General features: G+C 52.8%; 1 protein-coding gene across 1 annotated transcript; it reads right to left on the reverse strand.

The window, feature by feature from the left end:
- Positions 1 to 3276: 3276 nt before the first annotated feature.
- On the reverse strand, positions 3277 to 15194 carry LOC119966651. Its single transcript, XM_038798707.1, has 3 exons — positions 15067 to 15194; positions 5242 to 5390; positions 3277 to 4214 (listed from the first exon to the last, which is right to left on the reverse strand). The coding sequence occupies exons 2-3, from the start codon at positions 5344 to 5346 to the stop codon at positions 3708 to 3710; spliced, it is 612 nt and encodes a 203-aa protein (XP_038654635.1). The 5' UTR covers positions 5347 to 5390; positions 15067 to 15194; the 3' UTR covers positions 3277 to 3707.
- Positions 15195 to 18136: the final 2942 nt, after the last annotated feature.

Raw genomic sequence — 18136 nt, forward strand, 5'->3', positions numbered from 1 at the left:
GGATGTTTGATAAGTAGTCTGATAATCATGATCAGAAGTGATGAAATAGAGCTGGGCATTTTCAATGTACGTGTGAAAACTAACACGGAGCCTTCGGTGATGTCACTGATAGGCTGGCGTCTAGATGAGAAACAGGAAGGAGGGGGCGTAGACTGATCCTTGGGTGACAGTAAGAATGGGAAGAGATTGATAGATAAGAATGGAATCGGATGATAGCAGTCCCACTCGGCTGTACAACAGTGAAAAGAGATTTGAGGAGGGTGATGTGATCAATGGTGTTGAAAGCAGGTCATGAAGGATGAGCAGGGAGGGAAAGTTTACCTTTTTCAGTCTCAGTGGATGTAGATTTGTGACTTTTATAATAACCGTTTCAGTACTGTGGTGGGGTGGACTATAAGACGTGTGAGCAGAAGTAGACCATTCAGCCCATCGAGTCTGCTCCACCATTTAATGAGATCATGACTAATCTGGATAATTTCAACTCCACTTTCCCACCTTATTTCCCTTGATTTCCTCACTGATTAAAAATCTCTCAGCCTTGAACATACTTAACGACCCAGCCTCTACAGCTCTGTGTGGTAACGACCCAGCCGCTACAGCTCTGTGTGGTAATGAATTCCACAGATTCACTCCCCTCTGACAGAAGACATTCCTCCTCATCTCTGTCTGAAATGGGTGACCCCTTACTCTGAGATTCTGCCCTCTGGTCCGAGACTCTCCCACAAGGTGAAACAATCTCTCAGCACGACCCTGTCAAAGCCCCTGAGAATCCGATATGTCTCAACAAGGTCACATCTCATTCTTCGAAACGGCAATGAGGACAGGGGCGGCTCTGTAGCACAGTGGTTAGCACTGTTGCATCACAGGTACCAGGTTCGAGTCCCGACTTGCGTCACTGTCTGTGCGGAGTCTGCACGTTCTCCCCGTGTCTGCTTGGGTTTCCTCCCACAAGTCCCGAAAGACATGCTAATAGGTAATTTGGACATTCTGAATTCTCCCTCAGTATACCCGAACAGGCGCAGGAGTGGGGCAACTAGGGATTTTTCACAGCAACTTCATTGCAGTGTTTAATTTTTTCTTTTTAATTTGGAATACCCAACTCATTTTTTTTTCCCAATTAAGGGGCAATTTTAGCGTGGCCAATCGACCTATCCTGCACATCTTTTGGGTTGTGAGGGGTGAAACCCACGCAAGCACGGGGAGAATGTGCAAACTCCAGACGGGCAGTGTCCCAGAGCTGGGATCAAACCTGGGACCTCGGCGCCGTGAGACTGCAATGCTAACCACTGTGCTGCCCTCTATTGCAATGTTAATGTAAGTCAACTTGTGAGAATAATAAAGATTATTGTTAACCTGCTCAACCTCTCCTCATTGAGAAAATCCCTCCATACCCGGGAGCAACCCAGTGAACCTTCTCTGAATGCCTCCTATTCCAGTATATCTTTCCTTAGAGACGGGTGGAAACCTGTTTGGAAGGATTAAAACATGGAGCTGCAGGATGATGGGTATGGACGATTCAACAATGTTACAGTTGAACAAATCATCAGATTGGTGTGATAATTTCAAATGGTTTTTATTTATACAAGAACAGTGCATTGCGACAATGTGCTTCCTCTCACTATTGCTGTTCAGTTTACAATTCATATGGGGAAATATTGATAAAGAAATAAACAGTGCAGATACTGAATAGAGGAAAGACAGACAGCTGAATGTTTTGGATTGAGGCAGAAAGGCTACATTGATATAACACCTTTGATACAGTAAAATGTTGCAAAGTATTTCACAGGAGTGCAGACAGAAACTGACACAGAGCCAAAGGGTAAAGTAGGGCAGGTGATCAAAAACCTGGTTAAAGAGGCCGGTTTTAGGTAGCGTTTAAAAGCAGAGGATGAATACCGCTGGTAACATACAACACAAATCAGGGATGCGCCAAAATATACCACAAAAAAAACTGGGATTCTGGAAACCAGAAAGGAAATCATAAAACATTGGGAATGCCCCACTCGTCTGGCAGCATCTTTGGGGAGAAAAACAGAGTAAATGTTTCCCGTGGCACAGAGGTTCGCGCTGCTGCCTCACAGCGCCAGGCACCCGGGTTTAATTCCGGCCTCAGGTGACTGTCTGTACTCCTTCTGCACTGCAGAGTTTCTATGGACCTTACATCAAGGGCAAGCTTTGGGGAAGTCATGAGAGTAAAATGAGTTGTGGCACAAACCACAGTAAACAGTTTAACACTCTCAGCCATGGCCACTGTCCCCATCAAACACTCCCAGGACAGGTACAGCACGGGGTTAGATACAGAGTAAAGCTCCCTCTACACTGTCCTCATCAAACACTCCCAGGACAGGTACAGCACGGGATTAGATACAGAGTAAGGCTCCCTCTACACTGTCCCCATCAAACACTCCCAGGACAGGTACAGCACGGGATTAGATACAGAGTAAAGCTCCCTCTACACTGTCCCCATCAAACACTCCCAGGACAGGTACAGCACGGGGTTAGATACAGGGTAAAGCTCCCCCCACACTGTCCCCATCAAACACTCCCAGGGCAGGTACAGCACGGGGTTCGATACAGAATAAAGCTCCCTCTACACTGTCCCCATCAAACACTCCCAGAACAGGTACAGCACGGGGTTAGATACAGAGTGAAGCTCCCTCTACACTGTCCCCATCAAACACTCCCAGGACAGGTACAGCACGGGGTTAGATACAGAGTAAAGCTCCCTCCACACTGTCCCCATAAAACACTCCCAGGACAGGTGCAGCACGGGGTTAGATACAGAGTAAAGCTCCCTCTACACTGTCCTCATCAAACACTCCCAGGATAGGTACAGCACGGGGTTAGATACAGAGTGAAGCTCCTGCCATTCTGACCTACAATTGCATCCAGCAATTTGCTCTCTGTCTTCCATGCCAATATTTTGCAAGTAAGTTAGGAATGGGACTGGAACATGGGACTGAAATCACACTTTGTGCCACCCACACCTATTGGGAAGGACAGGAACAGAAAATCAGAGATTCAGATAAACCAAAACATACAAGAATGTTATTGGGGAATGAAACCAATTAAATATTACAATACAGTGACTATAGAATCCCTACAGTGCAGAAGGAGACCATTCGGCCCATTGAGTCTGCACCGACCCTTCAAATGAGCACTCTGCCCATGCCCCTCTCCCCTATCCCTGTAACCCCATTGACCTAACCTGCACATCCCTGGGCACGAGGGGCAATTGAACATTGACCTAACCTGCACATCACTCAACTTGTTGGAGGAAACCGGAGCACCCGGAGGAACCAACGCAGACACGGGGTGAAAGTGCAAACTCCACAGTCACCCAAGGCCAGAATTGAACCTGGGTGCCTGGTGCTGAGAGTCAGTAGTGCTAACCACTGTGCCGTTCGACAGTGAATTTTGTTGGATGATCCTAACGTGAACTTAGCGACTCTCTAACTCTGGTGAGTTGCTGGGAACTCACAGGGACTGAGAGTCCATCGCACTGCCCAATGGTCACTTCCTCCCCTTTCTTTGACAGAGCTGAGCGTTTGCTGATCAGTCTGTAACTGACCGCACAATATCCTGGTGTCAGAGCCTAGGAGGTAAAGTTCAACTTGTCCAGCGTATTCGGCCTCATATCAGTCAGGTCAAGAGTCAGGATCATTCTGATCCCCTTTGGCGATTCCTGCATGGTGACAGAGTGAGGGTCACATTGACTCTGCCCCGTACTGTGTTCCCAGTGCCCGCTGCAACGCCACGACCCCAGAGGTCAGCAGGACATTCTGGACATCCACTTTCTTCAGCCCCAACAGCCCACCCAGCTCCAACTCCGACACCACGCCCACCAGGCAGATGGCAAGGCTGCCCACAATGCCGTACAGATTGACAGTAAAGAGGCAGACGGTGAAGACAGAGAGGATGGGAGCAGCTATGGCCAGCCTGACTGCTGCCTCCCGACCCTCCTCGGCCAGATTCCCGGAGCAGGCTGCGGCCAGGATCCCGCCAGCCATTGCGGAGTTAGCCGCTAGCCAGTCGTCATTGAGCCAGTGGAAACCGAAAGAGACAAGAGGCAGTCCGATGACCATGGAGACCCAGCTCACCTCCCGCAGGCTGGTGCTGAGCACAGCAGGCGGCTCCTCACTGTACGAATGGACGACGCTGACGGCTCCCGCGCAGGCCTGCATGAGGAAGCCAGCGGCAGAGCCCAAGTTTACCTGCGGAATAACACAAAGATATTGGAGACATTCTGGGGCACTGTCAATGCACAATCACTCTTCACGTTATCACTATTGGCTCTCATCAGGTTACTGTCTTCATATTGGACTCAAACCAAAGCTTTTATTGACCTTTCTATCTTAGTGAATGTTGGAGCAGGCTCCAAGGCCAAACGGTCTACTAAAGCACCTAACTTGTATGTTCATAAAGGATTAGGACCCTCCTGTCCATTCTGTCTGGGGATTGGCTATGAGGCCTCTTTAAATAGAGTTTGCAACCGCCCCCCCATTTCCCCTCTGCTCACACCACGAGCGAAATGGGGTCACAGCGGAAAAAATAGTTTGAGAAGCACTAATCCCGACCCCTGAGAATTTTATACCTCGATTAAATCTCTCTTCAGCCTCCTCTGTGCCAAGGCAAACAACCCTAGCTCATCCAATCTTGCATTGTTAAAATTCTCCAGCTTTTCTCTGGGTGCTCCAGTTTCCTCCCAACAAATCCCAAAACAGGTGCTTGTTATAATAATCTTTATTGTCACAAGTAGGTTTACATTAACACTGCAATGAAGTTACTGTGAAAATCCCCTAGTTGCCACATTCCGGCGCCTGTTCGGGTACACGGAGGGAGAATTCCGAATGTCCAATATACCTAACAGCACGTCTTTCGGGACTTGTGGGAGGAAACCGGAGCACCCGGAGGAAACCCACGCAGACACGGGGAGAACGTGCAGACTCCGCACAGACAGGGACAGTGACAGGAATCGAACCTGGGACCCTGGTCTTATGGAGCAACAGTGCTAACCACTGTGCCACCCATAGGTGAATTGGACATTCTGAATTCTCCCTCTGTGTACCCGAACAGGCAGCGGAGTGTGGCGACTAGGGGCTTTTCACAGTAAATTCATTGCAGTGTTAATATAAGCCTACTTGTGACAATAAAGATTATGATTATTCTCTTGTACACTCAGAGTGACCATATCCTTCCTGCCATATTCCAGGGCGTTGATTGTGCCGTGAAGACTCCTACCTTACGAGTACGGTGAGTCGCTGTCAATGCTGCGGCACACAACAGCGAGCTGGTGATGACCAGGCTCCACTCCCTGTCTTTAGATATCAGCTTCACACACCCCATGGTCGATGGCACCCCTTCAATAATTACAACACGAACACTGAATTCTAGAAACAGAAAGGCTCAGATTGGTGAACACTGCACAAATCCAAGAAAGACCAGAGTATTTTCCCAGACATTTCAATAATCGATAGGGACAAACTCTTCCAACTGAAATGAAATGAAAATCGCTTTATTGTCACGAGTAGGCTTCAATGAAGTTACTGTGAAAAGCCCCTAGTCGCCACATTCCGGCGCCTGTTCAGGGAGGCTGGTATGGGAGTTGAACCGTGCTGCTGGCCTGCCTTGGTCTGCTTTAAAAGCCAGCGATTTAGCCCAGTGAGCTAAACCAGCCCCTGGTGAATGGACTGAGGAGAGGGGTGGAGGGGGAGTGACATAGTCACTGGAGTGGAGACCCAGCGTGATGCTCCAGGGAACCTGGGGTATTCAACAAAATGCTAATGATGACCATTAAAATAGCTGAGCAGGTCACTCAGTCCAGGGATAATTAGGGACACAGGGTCCGGGGGTAATTAGGGACACAGGGTCCGGGGGTAATCAGGGACGGAGGGTCCGGGTGTAATCAGGGATGGGAGGGTCCGGGGGTAATCAGGGACGGAGGGTCCGGGTGTAATCAGGGATGGGAGGGTCCGGGTGTAATCAGGGATGGGAGGGTCCGGGGGTAATCAGGGATGGGAGGGTCCGGGGGTAATCAGGGACGGGAGGGTCCGGGGGTAATCAGGGACGGGAGGGTCCGGGGGTAATCAGGGACGGGAGGGTCCGGGGGTAATCAGGGACGGGAGGGTCCGGGGGTAATCAGGGACGGGAGGGTCCGGGGGTAATCAGGGACGGGAGGGTCCGGGGGTAATCAGGGACGGGAGGGTCCGGGGGTAATCAGGGACGGGAGGGTCCGGGGGTAATCAGGGACGGGAGGGTCCGGGGGTAATCAGGGACGGGAGGGTCCGGGGGTAATCAGGGACGGGAGGGTCCGGGGGTAATCAGGGACGGGAGGGTCCGGGGGTAATCAGGGACGGGAGGGTCCGGGGGTAATCAGGGACGGGCGGGTCCGGGGGTAATCAGGGACGGGAGGGTCCGGGGGTAATCAGGGACGGGAGGGTCCGGGGGTAATCAGGGACAGAGGGTCCGGTGTAATCAGGGACGGGAGGGTCCGGGGGTAATCAGGGACGGGAGGGTCCGGGGGTAATCATGGACAGAGGGTCCACGGGCAATTACGGACAGGAGGGTGCGGGGTAATTATCAATGGGAGGGTCCGGGGGTAATTATCTATGGGAGGGTCCAGGGGTAATTATCAATGGGAGGGTCCGGGGGTAATTATCAATGGGGGGTCCAGGGTAATTATCAATGGGAGGGTCCGGGGGTAATTATCAATGGGAGGGTCCGGGGGTAATTATCAATGGGAGGGTCCGGGGGTAATTATCAATGGGAGGGTCCGGGGGTAATTATCAATGGGAGGGTCCGGGGGTAATTATCAATGGGAGGGTCCGGGGGTAATTATCAATGGGAGGGTCCGGGGGTAATTATCAATGGGAGGGTCTGGGGGTAATTATCGATAGGAGGGTCCTGGGGCAGTGTCACACGGGAGGGTTTAAACTAGTATGGCAGGGGGATGGGTACCGGAGCAATAGGTCAGAAAGTGAAAGCATTGAAGGAGAACTAGGGAATAGGGCCAGTGTGGCTCTGAGGAAGAGCAGACAGGGAGATGTTGCTGAACACAGCAGGTCTGGTGGCCTGAATTGTATATGTTTTAATGCAGGAAGTATAACAGGTAAGGCAGATGAACTTAGTTCCAAGGACTAATCCAAGCTCTATGATGTTGTTGCCATTACAGAGACCTGGCTGAGGGAAGGACAGGATTGGCAGCTAAACGTTCCAGGATTTAGATGTTTCAGGCGGGATAGAGGGGGATGTAAAAGGGGTGGAGGAGTTGCGCTACTGGTTAGGGGGAATATCAGAGCTATACTACGGGAGGACACCTCAGAGGGCAGTGAGGCTATATGGGTAGAGATCAGGAATAAGAAGGCTGCAGTCACAATGTCGGGGGTTTACTATAGACCTCCCAACAGCCAGCAGGAGATAGAAGAGCAGATAGGTAGACAGATTTTGGAAAAGAGTAAAAACAACAGGGTTGTTGTGATGGGAGATTGCAACTTCCCCAATATTGACTGGGACTCACTTAGTGCTAGGGTCTTGGATGGGGCAGTTTGTAAGGAGCATCCAGGAGGGCTTCTTAAAACAATATGTAGATAGCCCAACTAGGGAAGGGGCTATACTGGACCTGCTATTGAGGAATGAGCCTGGCCAGGTGGCAGAAATTTCAGTAGGGGAGCATTTCGGGAACAGTGACCACAATTCAGTAAGTTTTAAAGTGCTGATGGACAAGGATAAGAGTGATCCGAGGGTGAATGTGCTAAATTGGGGGAAGGCTAATTATAACAATATTAGGCGGGAACTGAAGAACCTAGATTGGGGGCGGATGTTTGAGGGTAAATCAACATCTGACATGTGGGAGGCTTTCAAGTGTCAGTTGAAAGGAATTCAGGACCGGCATGTTCCTGTGCGGAAGAAGGATAAATACGGCAAATTTCAGGAACCTTGGATATTGTAGGCCTCATCAAAAAGAAAAAGGAGGCATTTGTCAGGGCTAGAAGGCCGGGAACAGACGAATGCTGTGTGGAATATAAGGAAAGTAGGAAGGAACTTAAGCAAGGAGTCAGGAGGGCTAGAAGGGGTCACAAAGTCATTGGCAAATAGGGTTAAGGAAAGTCCCAAGGCTTTTTACACGTACATAAAAAGCAAGAGGGTAGCCAGGGAAAGGTTTGGCCCACTGAAGGACAGGGGAGGGAATTTATGTGTGGAGCCAGAGGAAATGGGCGAGGTACTAAATGAATACTTTGTATCAGTATTCACCAAAGAGAAGGAATTGGTGGATGTTGAGTCTGGAGAAGGGTGTGTAGATAGCCTGGGTCACATTGAGATCCAAAAAGACGAGGTGTTGGGCGTCTTGAAAAATATTAAGGTAGATAAGTCCCCAGGGCCTGATGGGATCTACCCCAGAATACCAAAGGAGGCAAGAGAGGAAATTGCTGAGGCCTTGACAGAAATCTTTGCATCCTCACTGTCTTCAGGTGATGTCCCGGAGGACTGGAGAATAGCCAATGTTGTTCCTTTGTTTAAGAAGGGTAGCAAGGATAATCCAGGGAACTCCAGGCCGGTGAGCCTTACGTCAGTAGTAGGGAAATTACTGGAGAGAATTCTTCAAGACAGGATCTACTCCCATTTGGAAGCAAATGGACGTATTAGTGAGAGGCAGCATGGTTTTGTGAAGGGGAGGTCGTGTCTCACTAACTTGATAGAGTTTTTCGAAGAGGTCACAAAGATGATTGATGTAGGTAGGGCAGTGGATGTTGTCTGTATGGACTTCAGTAAGGCCTTTGACAAGGTCCCTCATGGCAGACTGGTACAAAAGGTGAAGTCACATGGGATCAGGGGTGAGCTGGCAAGGTGATACAGAACTGGCTGGGTCATAGAAGGCAGAGAGTAGCAATGGAAGGGTGCTTTTCTAATTAGAGGGCTGTGACTAGTGGTGTTCAGCAGGGATCAGTGCTGGGACCTTTGCTGTTTGTAGTATATTTAAATGATTTGGAGGAAAATGTAACTGGTCTGATTAGTAAGTTTGCAGACGACACAAAGGTTGGTGGAATTGCGGCTAGCGATGAGGACTGTCAGAGGATACAGCAGGATTTAGATTGTTTGGAGACTTGGGCGGAGAGATGGCAGATGTAGTTTAATCTGGACAAATGTGAGGTAATGCATTTTGGAAGGTCTAATGCAGGTAGGGAATATACAGTGAATGGTAGAACCCTCAAGAGTATTGAAAGTCATAGAGATCTAGGTGTACAGGTCCACAGGTCACTGAAAGGGGCAACTCAGGTGGAGAAGGTAGTCAAGAAGGCATACGGCATGCTTACCTTCATTGGCCGGGGCATTGAGTATAAGAATTGGCAAGTCATGTTGCAGCTGTATAGAACCTCAGTTAGGCCACGCTTGGAGTATAGTGTTCAATTCTGGTCGCCACACTACCAGAAGAATGTGGAGGATTTAGAGAGGGTGCAGAAGAGATTTACCAGGATGTTGCCTGGTATGGAGGGCATTAGCTATGAGGAGAGGTTGAATAAACTCGGTTTGTTCTCACTGGAACGACGGAGGTTGAGGGGCGCGATAGAGGTTTACAGTATTATGAGGGGCATAGACAGAGTGGATAGTCAGAGGCTTTTCCCCAGGGTAGAGGGGTCAATTACTAGGGGGCATAGGTTTAAGGTGCGAGGGGCAAGGTTTAGAGGAGATGTACGAGGCAGGTTTTTTTTTTTTTTTACACAGAGGGTAGTGGGTGCCTGGAACTCGCTGCTGGAGGAGGTGGTGGAAGCAGGGACGATAGTGACATTTAAGGGGCATCTTGATAAATACATGAATAGGATGGGAATAGAGGGATACGGACCCTGGAAGTGTAGAAGATTGTAGTTTAGTCGGGCAGCATGGTCGGCACGGGCTTGGAGGGCCGAAGGGTCTGTTCCTGTGCTGTACTTTTCTTTGTTCTTTGTAATTATCAATGGGAGCATCTGGGGGTAATTAGGGGTGGGGGGGGAGGATCTGGGGGTAATTAGGGATGGGAGGGTTTGGGGGTAATTAGGGACGGGAGGGTCCAGGGTAATTAGGGACGGGAGGGTCCGGGTGTAATTATCAATGGGAGGGTCCTGGGGTAATTAGGGATGGGAGAGTCCGGGGGTAATTAGGGACGGGAGGGTCCGGGGGTAATTAGGGATGGGAGAGTCCGGGGGTAATTAGGGACGGGAGGGTCCGGGTGTAATTATCGATGGGAGGGTCCGGGGGTAATTATCGATGGGAGGGTCCGGGATAATTATCAATGGGTGGGTCTGGGGGTAATTAGGGATGGGAGGGTCCGGGGGTAATTAGGGATGGGAGGGTCCAGGATAATTATCAATGGGAGGGTCCGGGGGTAATTAGGGATGGGAGGGTCCGGGGGTAATTAGGGATGGGAGGGTCCGGGGGTAATTAGGGATGGGAGGGTCCGGGGGTAATTAGGGATGGGAGGGTCCGGGGGTAATTATCGATGGGAGGGTCCGGGGGTAATTATCGATGGGAGGGTCCGGGGGTAATTATCGATGGGAGGGTCCGGGGGTAATTATCGATGGGAGGGTCTGGGGGTAATTATCGATGGGAGGGTCTGGGGGTAATTATCGATGGGAGGGTCCGGGGGTAATTATCGATGGGCAGGTCCGGGGGTAATTATCGATGGGCGGGTCCGGGGGTATTTAGGGACAGAGGATCCGGGGGTAATTAGGGATGGGATGATCCGGGGGTAATTAGGAATGGGAGGGTCTGGGGGTAATTATCAATAGGAGGTTGAGGGGGTAATTAGGGATAGAAACATAGAAAATAGGTGCAGGAGTATGCCATTCGGCCCTTTGAGCCTGCACCATCATTCATTATGATCATGGCTGATCAGTATCCCACTCCCACTTTCTCTCCATATCCCTTGATCCCTTTAGCCGCAAGGGCCACGTCCGACTCCCTCTTGAATCTATCCAACAAACTGCCCCCAACAGCTTTCTGTGGGAGAGAATTCCACAACCTCACAACTCTCTGAGAGAAGAGGTTCTTCCTCATCTCAGTCCTGAATGGCTGACCCCTTATTCTTAGGCCGTGACCCCTAGTTCTGGACGTCCCCAACATCGGGAACATTCTTCCCACATCTAACCTATCCAGTCCCATCAGGATTTTATGTTTCTTCCATTTAAAAAAAAATCGAGTGCCCAATTAATTTTTCCCAATTAAGGGGCACTTTAGCGTGACCAATCCACCTACCTTGCACATCTTTGGGTTGTGGGGGCGAAACCCACGCAGACACGGGGAGAATGTGCAAACTCCACACTGACAGTGACCCAGAGCCGGGATCGAACCTGGGACCTCGGCGCTGTGAGGCAGCAGTGCTAACCACTGTGATACCGTGTTGCCCCAGATTTTATATGTTTCTACGAGATCCCCTCTCATTCTTCTAAACTCAAGAGAATACAAGCCCAGTCGATCCAGTCTTTCGACATCTGTCAGTCCTGCCATCCTGGGAATTAGGGTGAACCTTCGCCGGACACCCTCAATAGCAAGAATGTCCTTCCGCAAACTAGCAGACCAAAACTGCACACAATACTCAAGGTGTGGCCTCACTAAGGCCCTGTATAACTACAGCAAGACATCCCTACCCCTATACTCCAATCCTCTCGCTATGAAGGCCAACATGCCATTAGCTTTCCTCGCCGCCTGCTGTACCTACATGCCAACCTTCAGCGACCATTCCACGACGACACCCAGGCCTCGTTGCACTTCCCCTTTTCCTAAACAGCAGATAATAATCTGCCTTCCTCTTTTTGCCACCAAGATGGATAACCTCACATTTACCCGCATTATATTGCTTTTGCCAAGTATTTGCCCACTCAGCCAGCCTGTCCAAGCCACCCTGCAGCCTCTTTGCATCCTCCTCACAGCCACACTGCCACCCAGCTTAGTGCCGTCTGCAAATTTGGAGATATTGCATGCATTTTCTTTGTCCGCACGGTAGCACAATGGTTATCGCTGTTGCTTCACAGCACCAGGGTCCCAGGTTCGATTCCCGGCTTGGGTCACTGTCTGTGCAGAGTCTGCACGTTCACTCCCTGTCTGCATGGGTTGCCTCCGGGTGCTCCGGTTTCCTCCCACAAATCCCGAAAGACGTGCAGGGTAGGTAATTTGGACATGTTGAATTCTCCCTCTGTGTACCCGAACAGGCACTGGAATGTGGCGACTAGAGGCTTTTCACGGTGACTTCATTGCAGTGTTAATGTAAGCCTACTTGTGACACTAATAAAGATTATGATGTTATTATTAATGTATATCGTGAACTGCTAGGATCCCAGCCATGATGTGGAGATGCCAGCGTTGGACTGGGGTGACCACAGTAAGTCTTACAACACCAGGTTAAAGTTCAACAGGTTTGATTACCCGCAAATGCTCGCATTCCAAGCCTTGTCTGGCATCTCTGACTTTTTCTATATAAATGTTTCTGGAACATACCTCTCCATTCACCTGAGGAAGGAGCTGCGCTCCGAAAGCTCGTGTTTGAAACAAACCTGTTGGACTTTAACCCAGTGTTGTAAGATTTCTTACTAGGATCCCAGCCATGATCCCTGCGGTACCCCACTAATCGCTGCCTGCCATTCTGCTTCGTTTATTCCCACTCTGCTTTCTTTCTGCCAACCAGTTCACTATCCACATCAATACATTACCCTGAATACCACGAGCTTTAACTTTTCTCACTAATCTTGTGTGTGGGACCCTGTCAAAAGCCTTTTGAAAGTCCAGATACACAACAGCCACTGGTTCACCCTTGTCCACCTTACTGGTCACATCCTCAAAAAATTCCAGAAGATTTGTCAAGCAGGGATAGGAGGGTCTGGGGATAATTATCGATAGGAGGGTCCGGAGTAATCAGGGACGGGAGGGTCCGGAGTAATCAGGGACGGGAGGGTCCGGAGTAATCAGGGACGGGAGGGTCCGGAGGAATCAGGGACGGGAGGGTCCGGAGTAATCAGGGACGGGAGGGTCCGGAGTAATCAGGGACGGGAGGGTCCGGAGCAATCAGGGACGGGAGGGTCCGGAGCAATCAGGGACGGGAGGGTCCGGGGCAATCAGGGACGGGAGGGTCCGGGGCAATCAGGGACGGGAGGGTCCGGGGCAATCAGGGACGGGAGGGTCCGGGGCAATCAGGGGCGGGAGGGTCCGGGGCAATCAGGGACGGGAGGGTCCGGGGCAATCAGGGACGGGAGGGTCCGGGGCAATCAGGGACGGGAGGGTCCGGGGCAATCAGGGACGGGAGGGTCCGGGGCAATCAGGGACGGGAGGGTCCGGGGCAATCAGGGACGGGAGGGTCGGGGGCAATCAGGGACGGGAGGGTCCGGGGCAATCAGGGACGGGAGGGTCCGGGGCAATCAGGGACGGGAGGGTCCGGGGCAATCAGGGACGGGAGGGTCCGGGGCAATTAGGGACGGGAGGGTCCGGGGCAATTAGGGACGGGAGGGTCCGGGGCAATTAGGGACGGGAGGGTCCGGGGCAATTAGGGACGGGAGGGTCCGAGGCAATTAGGGACGGGAGGGTCCGGGGCAATTAGGGACGGAGGGTCCGGGTAATTAGGGACGGAGGGTCTGGGGTAATTAGGGACGGAGGGTCTGGGGTAATTAGGGACCGGAGGGTCTGGGGTAATTAGGGACGGGAGGGTCTGGGGTAATTAGGGACGGGAGGGTCTGGGGTAATTAGGGACGGGAGGGTCTGGGGTAATTAGGGACGGGAGGGTCTGGGGTAATTAGGGACGGGAGGGTCCGGGGTAATTAGGGACGGGAGGGTCCGGGGTAATTAGGGACGGGAGGGTCCGGGGTAATTAGGGACGGGAGGGTCCGGGGTAATTAGGGACGGGAGGGTCCGGGGTAATTAGGGACGGGAGGGTCCGGGGTAATTAGGGACGGGAGGGTCCGGGGTAATTAGGGACGGGAGGGTCCGGGGTAATTAGGGACGGGAGGGTCCGGGGTAATTAGGGACGGGAGGGTCCGGGGTAATTAGGGACGGGAGGGTCCGGGGTAATTAGGGACGGGAGGGTCCGGGGTAATTAGGGACGGGAGGGTCCGGGGTAATTAGGGACGGGAGGGTCCGGGGTAATTAGGGACGGGAGGGTCCGGGGTAATTAGGGACGGGAGGGTCCGGGGTAATTAGGGACGGGAGGGTCCGGGGCAATTAGGGACGGGAGGGTCCGGGGCAATTAGGGACGGAGGGTCCGGGGTAATTAGGGACGGAGGGTCTGGGGCAATTAGGGACGGAGGGTCTGGGGTAATTAGGGACGGGAGGGTCCGGGGTAATTAGGGACGGGAGGGTCCGGGGTAATTAGGGACGGGAGGGTCCGGGGTAATTAGGGACGGAGGGTCCGGGGTAATTAGGGACGGGAGGGTCCGGGGCAATTAGGGACGGGAGGGTCCGGGTAATTAGGGACGGGAGGGTCCGGGGTAATTAGGGACGGGAGGGTCCTGCAGCAAACGGCGAGCAGCATCGTCCGGAGAGAATTACAGCCCGCAGGAACCGGGCAGCAGCGCCACCTCCTGCCCGGAGAGCGAATTACAGCCCGCAGGAACCGGGCAGCCGCGCCACCTCCTGCCCGCAGAGCGAATTACAGCCCGCAGGAACCGGGCAGCAGCGCCACCTCCTGCCCGGAGAGCGAATTACAGCCCGCAGGAACCGGGCAGCAGCGCCACCTCCTGCCCGCAGAGCGAATTACAGCCCGCAGGAACCGGGCAGCAGCGCCACCTCTCGCCCGGAGAGCGAAGTACAGCCCGCAGGAACCGGGCAGCAGCGCCACCTCTCGCCCGGAGAGCGAAGTACAGCCTGCAGGAACCGGGCAGCAGCGCTCACCTCCCGCCCGGAGAGAATTACAGCCGGCAGGAACCAGACAGCAGCGGCACCTGCCAGCCGGAGAGAGAATTACAGCCGGCAGGACCCGGACAGCAGCGCCACCTGCCAGCCGGAGAGAGAATTACAGCCGGCAGGAACCGGACAGCAGCGCCACCTGCCAGCCGGAGAGAGAATTACAGCCCGCAGGAAACATCACCGGCTCTGGAACTGGGCCTTCCTCACTGGCCAATTTCTGGACCGAGTACCCGCGCTCAGGGCAAGCCTGAACTCCCGCCGGGTCACCTTCACCGATTGGCGGCCACCACCTCTCCGGAGAACTGACTGCAAAGATGCAGTGCGCCCGCGCCCGCTCTTAGAAATAATGGCCCGCCAACAAGTGCACCGGACAGCGAATTACAGCCGGCAGGAACCGGGCAGCAGCGCCACCTGCCACCCGGAGAGCGAATTACAGCCCGCAGGAACCGGGCAGCAGCGCTACCTGCCACCCGGAGAGCGAATTACAGCCCGCAGGAACCGGGCAGCAGCGCCACCTGCCACCCGGAGAGCGAATTACAGCCGGCAGGAACCGGGCAGCAGCGCCACCTGCCACCCGGAGAGCGAATTACAGCCCGCAGGAACCGGGCAGCAGCGCCACCTGCCACCCGGAGAGCGAATTACAGCCTGCAGGAAACAGCGAGCAGCGCCACCTGCCACCCGGAGAGCGAATTACAACCCGCAGGAAACAGCGAGCAGCGCCACCTGCCACCAGGAGTGCCAATTACAGCCCGCAGGAAACGGACAGCAGCGCCACCTCCCGCCCGGAGATCTAATTACAGCCCGCAGGAACCGGGCAGCAGCACCACCTGCCACCCGGAGAGCGAATTACAGCCCGCAGGAAACAGCGAGCAGCGCTACCTGCCACCCGGAGAGCGAATTACAGCCCGCAGAAAACAGCGAGCAGCGCCACCTGCCACCCGGAGATCGAATTACAGCCCGCAGGAACCGGGCAGCAGCGCCACCTGCCACCCGGAGAGCGAATTACAGCCCGCAGGAAACAGCGAGCAGCGCCACCTCCCGCCCGGAGATCGAATTACAGCCCGCAGGAAACAGCGAGCAGCGCCACCTGCCACCAGGAGAGCGAATTACAGCCCGCAGGAAACAGCGAGCAGCGCCACCTGCCACCCGGAGAGCGAATTACAGCCCGCAGGAAACAGCAAGCAGCGCCACCTGCCACCAGGAGTGCCAATTACAGCCCGCAGGAAACGGACAGCAGCGCCACCTCCCGCCCGGAGATCTAATTACAGCCCCCAGGAACCGGGCAGCAGCGCCACCTGCCACCCGGAGAGAGAATTACAGCCCGCAGGAAACAGTGAGCAGCGCCACCTGCCACCCGGAGAGCGAATTACAGCCCGCAGGAAACAGCGAGCAGCGCCACCTCCCGCCCGGAGAGCGAATTACAACCTGGGGTGAGGCAGGGGTGGTCTTGAGAACCCAGGAAGAGGCAAGTTGGGTAGTGGGAGGTCCTGAGGGGGCTGAAAGATCAGGGCTACCTTTAAAAAATGGCTCCCCGGTCCGCGAGTGGTCTTCCTGCATTGGCGAGCTGACCTATTCCGTACCTGGACAGGGAGTTCCTCACCGGGGCAAGGTGCAGCCGAATAGCCATTCAGCGGACATTGGCCAAATCTGCCGAATGGCGCCTGGTGATTTATATACCGTAATTGTGAGACGCCCTGTTTGTGTGTATTTGCTTTACTTTAATAAATAGGTTCCCGGCTGGGTCACTGTCTGTGTGGAGTCTGCACGTCCTCCCCGTGTGTGCGTGGGTTTCCTCCGGGTGCTCCGGTTTCCTCCCACAGTCCAAAGATGTGCGGGTTAGGTGGATTGGCCATGCTAAATTGCCCGTAGTGTCCTAAAATGTAAGGTTAAGGGGGGGGGGGTTGTTATAGGGTGGATACGTGGGTTTGAGTAGGGTGATCATGGCTCGGCACAACATCGAGGGCCGAAGGGCCTGTTCTGTGCTGTACTGTTCTATGTTCTAGGTGTTAATAATTCTCACCGGGGTTTCACTGGTCTCACATCAAAACAAAAGTAAACTACACCTCCCCACAAACCGGTGTTCCAAGGTGTGACACCCTGGCAGAGAACATCTGCTTGACGAGTGTTTGCATCAAGTTAAATAAATTAGTGGAATTAAGGGTTTTGAACTAATAGCCATTACCGAGATGCGGGCGCTGAGTGACCAAGGTTACTCAAAGATAGTCGCTGTTTCGAAAAGACAGATCAAATGGAAAAGAACGGTGTGGGGTGGGGGGAGAAAGAGAGGGGGGGAAGGGGGGGGTTGGCGGGGTGATAGTGTAGCCACTATCACCCCGTCTGAAATGGGCAACCCCTTACCCTGAGATTGTGCCCTCTGGTCCTAGGCTCTCCCACAAGAGGAAATATCCTCTCAGCATCGACCCTGTCAAACCCCCTGAGAATCCGATACGTCTCAATAAGGTTGCCTCTCATTCTTCTAAACTCCAATGAGTACAGGCCCAACCTACTCGACCAATCCTTATCGGAGGATCAACCTAGTACGGATCAATCCTGCACATTCCTCCTTTTCAGACAGAAAGGCCGGATTGAATCTGCCTCCATCACCCTGTCTGCCAGTGCATTTCACACCCGACTAATCACTGGCTCTGTGAAAAGGTTCAGCTTGTTTTGGCAATTATCTTAAATCTCTACCCTCTCGTTCTCGATCCTTCTACCAATGGGAACAATCTCTCCCTATCTACTCTGTCCAGAACACACCCCTCATGATTTTGAATTCCCTCTCAGCCTTCTCCCCTCAGAGGAAAACAGCCCCAACTTCTCCAATCTATCAACAAAACTGAAGCTTCGCATCCCTGGAATTATTCTCATGAATCTTTCCACTTGTACATCCTTCCTAAAGTGCAGCGTCCAGTACTGCAAACAATACTCCAGCTCAGGTCCAACTAGTCTCTCATACAAGTCAAACGTAACCTCCTTGAGGACTGGGAAACAAATTGTAACAGAGTAAGGAATAAACGGGCCATTTTTCAGTTAACAAGCTGTAAATATTGGGGTTCTGCAAGTTTCAGTATTTGGGCCCCAGCTGTTTATAACCCAGGTTAATGATTTGCTGACAACACAAAGTTTGGTTGCAAAGTTAACACAAGAGGAAGCAAAGAAACTGCAACGGGACAGAGACATCATAGAATAGCTACAGTGCAGAAGGAGGCCATTCAGTCCATCGAGTCTGTACTGACAGGGAAGGCCCACTTCTCCACCCTCTTCCTAGAAACCCCAA

The sequence above is a fragment of the Scyliorhinus canicula genome, chromosome 5, assembly GCF_902713615.1.
Source record: "Scyliorhinus canicula chromosome 5, sScyCan1.1, whole genome shotgun sequence".
Taxonomy (NCBI): Eukaryota; Metazoa; Chordata; class Chondrichthyes; order Carcharhiniformes; family Scyliorhinidae; genus Scyliorhinus; species Scyliorhinus canicula.